The 8,888-nt window shown below is 38.8% G+C and overlaps 1 protein-coding gene across 2 annotated transcripts in view; it reads right to left on the bottom strand.

Annotated features, from left to right (window-relative positions):
* Positions 1–4,719: 4,719 nt before the first annotated feature.
* KYAT3 (kynurenine aminotransferase 3) overlaps positions 4,720–8,888 on the bottom strand; it is a 72,278-nt gene continuing 68,109 nt past the window's right edge. For both annotated transcript variants that reach the window (XM_047871112.1, XM_047871113.1), the window contains exon 14: positions 4,720–5,282. In XM_047871112.1, coding sequence (XP_047727068.1) covers positions 5,220–5,282 — 63 coding nt within the window. In that variant the 3' untranslated portion in view covers positions 4,720–5,219. The remainder of the gene's footprint in view (positions 5,283–8,888) is intronic.

Genomic DNA, 8,888 nt, shown 5'->3' with positions numbered 1-8,888 from the left:
GAAGTAGCTCTGAAGACGCAGAACACCTAAATCCCAGATGGAAAGTAAAGTAAAAGTGGCTCAGAAAGACAACATTGAAAAAGATGCTTCAGAAGTTTCCAAAGAAAACATAGGTATTTACATAGGTTAGGATTAGACAAATAAGGTTTTCTAATTTCACTTATGTCTCACAGTGCTGCAGTACACATTATTTTATCATGTTAAAAATTAAGTATATATAGAACCCTGATTCTCTGGATTAAACCATTATCCTTACACTATGTTACTTCTCTGACCTCACACTTGCTACTTTGTCCCTTGCGTATTACATCCAGCCATACCAGACTCTTGGTACTCATCAAACATGCTGAGTACACCTTCCCATCAAAGTGCCTTTGTACTGGCTATTCCTTCTGGCTAGAGTATTCTTTCCCAAGATCTCCACAAGGTTCCCTCCCTCCCCTCCTCTAAGTCTGTCTCCATGTCCCCTCCATGAGACCTACCTGGCTAAGTGTTTAACACCTCAATTTGCTTCATAACACTCTCATTCTCCTCTATCTTGCTCTGCTTCTCTTTTGTTCAAACAATTTCCATGTATAAGTTTAACATTCGGTAAGATCGCAGGATACAAAATCAATGTACAGAAATCCACTGCATTTCTATACTAATAATAAAACAACAGAAAGAGAAATTAAGAAAGCAACCTCATTTGCAATTGCACCAAAAAGGATAAAAAAATCTAGCAATAAACTTAAACAAGGAGGAAAAAGACCTCTACTCTGAAAACTATAAAACACTGATGAAAAAAACTGAAGATGACACAAACAAACGGAAAGGTATACCATGCTCATGGATTGGAAGAACAAATATCATTAAAATGTCCATACTACCTAAGGCAATCTACAGATTTAATGCAATCCCTATCAAAATACCAACAGCATTTTTCACAGTACTGGAACAAATAATCCTAAAATTTGTATGGAACCACAAGAGACCCCCAAAAGCCAAAACAACCTTGAAATAGGAAAACAAAGCTGGAGGTATTGCAATTTCAGATTTCAAGTCATACTACAGAACTATAGTAATCAAAACAGTATGGTACTGGCACAAAAACAGACACACGCATCAATGGAACAGGATAGAAAGCCAAGAAACAAACCTATGATTATATGGCCAATTAATCTTCAACAAAAAAGGCAAGAGTATGCCATGGGAAAAAGGCAGTTTCTTCAACAAATGGTGCTGGGAAAACTGGACAGCTATATGCAAAAGAATGAAACTGGACCACTTTCTTATACCATACACAAAAATAAACTCACGATGGATTAAATAACCTAAATGTGAGACTTGAAAGCATAAAAAATCCTAGAAGAGAGCACAGAGAGTAATTTCGCTGACAGCGACCATAGCAACATTTTTCTAGATAGGTCTCCTGAGACAAGGGAGATAAAAGCAAAAATAAACTACTGAGATTACATCAAAATAGGTTCTGCACAGCAAAGGAAACGATCAACCAAACTAAAAGAACCTCCTGAATGGGAGATGTTTGCAAATGACATATCTAGTAAGAGTTAGAATCTAAAATATATCAAGAATTTATAAAACTGAACACCCAGGGGTGCCTGGGTCACTCGGTTGGTTGAGCATCCAACTCTTGGTTTCGGCTCAGGTCATGATCACAGGGTTGTGTGATCAAGCCCGGCATTGGGCTCCACGCTGTGTGTGGAGCCTGCGTAAGATTCTCTCTCTCTTCCTCTGCCTCTGCCCTTCCCCCGCTCATGCACTCTGTCTAAAATAAAACTCAATATCCAAAAATCAGATAATCCAGTTAAAAAATGGGCAGAAAACATAAAGCCATTTTTCTAAAGAAGACATACAGATAGCCAACAGACATGAAAAGATGCTCAACATCACTCATTATCAGAGAAATGCAAATCAAAACCACATTTGAGATATCACCTCACATCTGTTAGAATGGCTAAAGTAAAACACAAGAAACAAGTGTTGGTGAGGATGTGGAACAAAAGGAAACTTTGTGCATTGTTGGTGGGAATGCAAACTGGTGCAGCCACTGTGGAAAACAGTATGGAGATTCCTCAAAAAAATTAAAAACAGAACTACCCCACAATCCAGAAATCACACTACTGGGTGTTTACCCAAAGAATACAAAAACACTAAATCAAACAGATATATAATTATTGCAGCATTATTTACAATAGCCAAATTTTGAAAGCAGCCCAAGTATCCATCAATTGATGAGTGGATAAAGATGTGGTATATACATACAATGGAATGTTATTCAGCCATAAAAAAGAATGAAATCTTGCCATTTGCAACATGGATGGAGCTAGAGAATATAATGCTAGGCGAAATAAGTCAAAAACAAATACCATATGATTTCATCATATATGAAATTTAAGAAACAGAACAAATGAACAAATGGAAAGAAAAAGGGAGACAAACCAATTAAGAGACTCTTAACTATAGAGAACAAACTGATGGTTACCAGAGGGGAGGTCAGTGGGGGGATGGGTGAAATAGGGATTAAAGAGTACACTTATCATCATGAGCACTGAGTAATGTATAAAATTGTTGAATCACTATTTTGTACACCTGTAACTAATATAGTTTGTATGTTAACTATACTGAAATTAAAACAAAAAACTTAATAACATAAAAAAGTTTAACATTCAATATGTTTCATTATGTTTATGAATTATTCTCACACCCCTGGCCAGAAGGAAAGCCCTGGAAGGCAGGGATTTTTGTTTATGTGTTCAGTGTAAGTGCCTATAATAGTGTCTAGTACATAGCATGAGTTCAATGAACTCCTATATTTAATCTGGTGGGTTTTTTTCAATGAGTATTTGTTAAAGGAACAAAAAAGGAAGGAAGGGAAGAGGGAGGAAGGAAAGATGGAAGGAAGAAATTTTGCCCTGAAGAGGAAGAGGTAATAGGGTAGTAGATAGCATCAGGGAGTTTTCTTTTTTTAAAAAAAATTTTTTTTAATGTTTGTTTATTTTTGAGACAGAGACAGAGCATGAACGGGGGAGGAGCAGAGAGAGAGGGAGACACAGAATCTGAAGCAGGCTCCAGGTTCTGAGCTGTCAGCACAGAGCCTGATGCGGGGCTCGAACCCAAACACCGTGATTTCATGACCTGAGCCAAAGTCGATGCCCAACTGACTGAACCACCCAGGCGCCCCAAGGAGTTTTCTAATAGGAGAGAAATTTGGACATGTCTCACTGCTGAGGAAGGGAGCCAATAGAGGCTGAATATACAAGAGAATGGACAGAACCAAGTGAGAATGTGAGAAGAAATGGGATGCAGAGCACAGATGGTAGGATCAGCACTGGACAAGCCCAGGTCTGCAAAGAGCAGATTTAAACCCTGGTGAAACTGTATCAAGCCTACAAGAATGGACAGGCTAAAAATTACACATGGGATTCATATTGCTATGCAGTAGTTGGCTCCTGAGGCCCTGGGTTTCCTTCTGCATGACTGGACCTGGTTTTGCCTTCCTACCAACCCTCCCCAATCTGCCTCACCTCTCCTGGATGAAATGAATTGAGGATGAATGCTGATGCAGATAGGTCATGGACCTTTTGGTAGGATCCCAGTTAGGAGTGCTCGTCTGTTAGTTTCTGCTTTTACATGTTCGTTTGTTTTGTTTTTCACAGAAGTGGGAGATGAGATTAGCTGTGATTTCAGTGTGCTGGTAGTGTTCAGCTTTGAGGTGTGAAGAGAAAGGAGGTTGGATATTTTTATTGTGGAGAATGGGAGAGTATTAGGAATTGCTACTGTGGTAAAAGGTGGAAAAAGCTCATTAAGGTATCATGGAAGGATAAAATCTAGTTAAGGTCAATGATGTGCATTCATGGTTGTTGGTGTGTGCATAATTGTTCATTTTACTACAGCAGTGCTCAGCAACCCAGGTGTAAGCATGGAACTTCAATCCCAAAGTGGAGTTTTAGGGTGGTTTTGTTTTTGTTTTTTGGCTGGATAGGTGAGATAGAACAATGGGCAAGTTATTTAAGGCAGCAAGGGTATCTTGGCTGAAGTGACAGATGATGAAATCTAAGCTGGGTGAGGAAGATATAAGGGGACCAACCAATAGGAATTAAAGGCTCCGTGAACTACAGCAATGATTATCAAAATCCAGTGGGTATAAAAATCAGCTTGGAAAGGCCAGATCCTGAAATTATTTTCAGCAAGTCTAGAGTAAAGATCAGAAATCTATTCTCATAGATTGATTGCGATTCTGCTATAAGAGTGCCATAAACCCTTTTTTTCTTTTTGAGAAATAGTGGATTTAAAATTATAGTGAGTTTTAAAAAGTGGTATTTTAAGAGCAGATGAGACACGCAGAGAGAATACTATTAGGATAGGTGGTTACAGTGTGAGATGACTAACTTATTATCTCAAAGGTGGCGCAGCTTTAAATGATGAAAGGTTCAGGGTGTGCCCAAGAGGGTAAGTGGCTGGAGTGTGGAGTGAAGGTGAACATCACTAAAGGTGAGTAGGTCAAAGTGCTGAAGGCCTAGGCAATCCCTGTGAACCTTGAAGCCACTCCAGATGATGGCAGTATTTGTGACAGAGAAGCAAAATTGTGAGCAAAGTTCAAAGCCACTGGTAAATGAAAGGGAGAGAACTACGTGTGGGTAGATAAAGCAAGGACATGGAGTTGAGGGGGTATAACTGGCTAAGAGTTTTTATACAAGGTGGAGTCATGAAACCGGCTAACATTAGTTGAGTGTTTATTGAGGCTTTACATATATCAATCTATTTTATCCTCACAAACTTCATCTAAAATAAGTGCTGTTGTTTTGGGGTTTTTTTGGCACAGGCTCCATGCCCAACGTGGGGCTCAAACTCATGACCCCAAGATCAAGAGTCACATGCTCTACCAACCGAGCCAGCCAGGCATCCTAAAGTAGGTGCTATATTTTATTCCCCTTTTATGATGAGGAAACTGAAGCAATGAGAGGTTAAACACCAACCAGCTTCTCACAATTCTTAAGCCAAATGCTATACTCCTTCTCATAAAATGGTTATGGAAGGTGTTTTCATACATTTCAACTGAAAAACAAAACAAACAAAACAACCCAGTAGGGTTAACATTTGGAAAATTTTCTTCAAATTTCATTTGTACTGAAATATTTGTTTTTCAATATCCAGCAGATGGCAGCACTAAATAATAATTCCATATTCGGTCATCTAGTAGAAACAGTCTGCATGTATCAAGACTTCTGTCTATTCCATCCCTTAATGATTTCTTCAGCAGCATCCAGTGTACTGTCTTTCTGTAAATTAATGAAATAATCATCATTACATATCAAATAAATTCAAGATGAATTAAATATTTAAATATAAAAAATATGCCAAAGTTAATGGATCAGAAGAGTCATGTAGTGATTTGGAAACCAAGTGCTCCTCAATCCCGGACAACTTGAGCCAGGCCTAGTTGGGCTCCAGGCTGTCCTTGGCCTCTGCGGCGCGCCAAACCCCAGAGCATTCATTCAGGGATCGTGTCTTCCCAGGAGATGAGTCATTGGAAGCCTTGCCTGTAGTAAGCCTTAACTCTGGGAGGAGCACAGACAGAAACTGGGAAATGGCATTTGTAGCATCTTCCCTTGCTTGACTGTGTGGTACACAGATTCCAAGTTCTTTAAACAGCCCACCAGCAAATCAAACAAGCCAATTATTTATAATGTTATATCCCATTACTGCCTGGCTGGAAAAGTGTATGAACCTCCTAAGAATTCAATATTAGAGGAGCTGGAGAAGTGTGACACCAGTCACTACATCATACTGCTTTGTGATAGTGGCTGCCAGTTCATTACTACTATCCTGACACTGAAAAATGTACAGAATTAACTGCCATGGGGCCAAAAAGCATCACCAAACTGTATAAATGCAAATCAGATTGAAAACAGTTTAACCTGATCCCAGCCAAAACCATGTCTACTACCAGTGTGGACCCTCTCACGATTTATAACCATTTTGGCAGCACAAGCAACTGGCAGTGCCAAAGACCCAGACTCATAAATGACATTGACGCCAGCAGCAAGACTCAAGGATGTGCTGATGGGATTGATATTTATTATTTTTGCTTCCTTGCTTCTCACCTCACGCCCTTCTGAACATGACATGACACCCCTCACGATGTCCATTTATAAGCATGGGAGATTATAGGACTGATAGTCAATCTCCAGTTGAGGCATTGGAATGTCTTTAGGAAAGGAATTCATATGGGAGAAATCCTTTTCATTTGAGAAATCCGTGTATTTATTGATATCTATTTATCCAACACTAAGATTCCCGAAAACAATTATTTTTCCTTGCTGCTCAGAAAAGTTTACTGAAAAGACTAGTTAACTAAAAGCACTAAAATTTGCAAAGTCTGTCTTCTGCTATAATGACATTTACAAACATGAAGATGTTTCTTTCTGACACACGGCAAATGGTACTACTACTAGCTGGCATTTGCCGAATTGAAAATAGGCCAGTTAAGCAAATTACAGCCACCATTCATTAAGGTTTGGATAGTACTCTAATGATTTGTTCACTTTAAGATAAAGACAGATTTGATAAAGTAGAAAAAGTATGAAACATCATAGCACTAAATGAAGATTTAAGTGAATATCTGATCTAAGTGAAGAGAATTTTTCAAACTAAAAATGCAAAGGCAGACCTACAAAAGGAAAGCAATCAAATTAATATATAGTTGTAGAAACAAATCAGAGAGTACAGAAGAGCTTCCACAGAGTAAGACTCATCTGCTCCTCCTCTCCCTACTCCTTCCTACTATACCTACCATCTTCCAAGACAACCTTTTATGGCAATTTCTCATTTTAGTTCTAGCGGTTACCTCCAAGATCTAAATTATGCATTTGGTTCTATTTCCTTATTTATCAACTTCAGGCAAAATTCATCATTCTCTGCTCTGGGGAAAAATTCATTCATCCACACTACTCTGCCCACTCCCATCAATGTTTCATAGTTATAATTACTAATAAAATTCATTTGCCTTTTGAATAGGTAATACCAGAATTTGGTATAAAATTAAATTGATAAATAGTGAAAATCAAGTCTCCTGTTTTTCTCTTCTGCTTTCACTACTTCTTTTATTTCTTCTTCCCTCTCTACAGAATGATTTAGTGCAAAAGCCATTAGGTGGGGCTGAGTGAAGCAGGTGTTCATATATGGAGGCGGCCTCGTGCAGGATGTTGCAGCCAGAGTGGAGTGAGGAGGATTTCCAATGTGGGCGGCATGAGGTGGTGATGATGGCAGCAGCAGTGTTGACTGGAACAGGGTGTCAGAGTCCAAGCGGGGTAAACCAGCATCTGTATCACAGGGTGGCTCTGTGCAGGGTGCTGGAACCTGGACAGGATGAGGCAGGCATCTGCCAAGGTAGATGGGCATGGGGTGTCAGAGCCCATGAGGGGTGAAGGAGACCCTGCAGTAGGTGACAGTGGCAGCCTGGTACAAAGCCTCAGGTCAAAGCCTGAGTAGGGTAAAGGGTGCTTGTCAGCAGTGGTGGCTGGAAAGGCAGATGGCTCATACAGAGAGACTGAGTAAAGAAGTGATTATGTGATGAGAGCCAAGTTTTTTTCAAAGAAGGGAGTTACAAATATGGAAAATCCTCAAGCACAAGTCATTCAAAATGTGCAGGTAAATCCACAGGAAAAAAAAAATCCTAGAAGTAGAATTTCTGGGTTAAGAAGTATGTGCATTTACATTTGGATGGAAATATTCAAACTGACTGTTAAGAGATTTTACAAATTATACCCCCACTCTCAATCTATACAATTGTCTCATGGAACTTTTTAGTTGTTTGCTTGTTTCCAATCTAATAAATAAAGTAAAATTTTGTCAAAGTTTTAATTTTCATTTCTTGTAATATGAGTAAAGTGGGACATCCCTTCATATATTTGATAGCTGCTGAGAATTTTACCCATAACCATTGGGAAGTGCTGCTTTTCGGCTTATTTTGCCTTAAATTTAACCTGCTTTCTTTCAATTTCCATTTTCTTGGCATGTTTTGCCATCCTTTTATTTTTAGCCTTTCCAAGAGGTTGGGTTAGTTACATTAACTTTCCCTAGAGACTTCTTGGTGGTGCTCCCCTCTCTTCCAATATTGAGTGTTGATGTAAAGGAGGTGTGTCCACACTGATCCTCTTACCTTCCCCCAAGAAGGCGTGGGTCTTTTTGTTTAGATGCCAAAGGATTGTTTCTTTATCTTTTAAGTCCAATGTATCTCAGTGTTAATTGTTCTGGGACAATTTTGCCTGAGACAAGGCATTCCCTTTCAAGTATTAGATTTGTCTGTTTTGTTTTGTTTTGTTTTTAAATAGAAAGCATTCTCGAAATAAAGCCATAAAATGCTTTTCAGGTTTCATTTGTTTCCACCTCCATGGGATTCAACACATTTCACTTGTCTTCCACATCCATAATTTTTCCAATATTTTAAAAATCTTTGATCCTTTCCACTCTTCCTTGTTCACTTTCCCCAATCCTTAATAATCTTACAGAAGTATTGAGTGTTCTCTGTGCTGTTTCCTATGTCACTACAATTACCTTTTCTCCTTCAATTTTGTACCTGAGCTCTGACAAACTGCCATTTCCTCTTCTTATATTATCTATTTAAAGGTTTTGGATTTGAGCTACTGATTTTTATTTGCTCTACAGCAACATTCTTCTGGTTGAATATTCTCTTTCCGATGCTTGTTTTTCCTTGTACCTTTCCCCTTTTTTCCTTATAGTATCTTCTTATAGATTCATAGTGGATTCCTTTTCATTACTCATTTTTGATTGAATTACCTTTGTGAGCTCCCACTGCTAGCACACCTACGGTTCCTATTGTTCTGGGTAATGAATATGCTACCTACTGACTCTGTGATATGAAG

This window comes from Prionailurus viverrinus, chromosome C1, assembly GCF_022837055.1.
Source record: "Prionailurus viverrinus isolate Anna chromosome C1, UM_Priviv_1.0, whole genome shotgun sequence".
NCBI classification, from domain to species: domain Eukaryota; kingdom Metazoa; phylum Chordata; class Mammalia; order Carnivora; family Felidae; genus Prionailurus; species Prionailurus viverrinus.
This window is presented reverse-complemented; position numbering and strand designations above follow the sequence as displayed.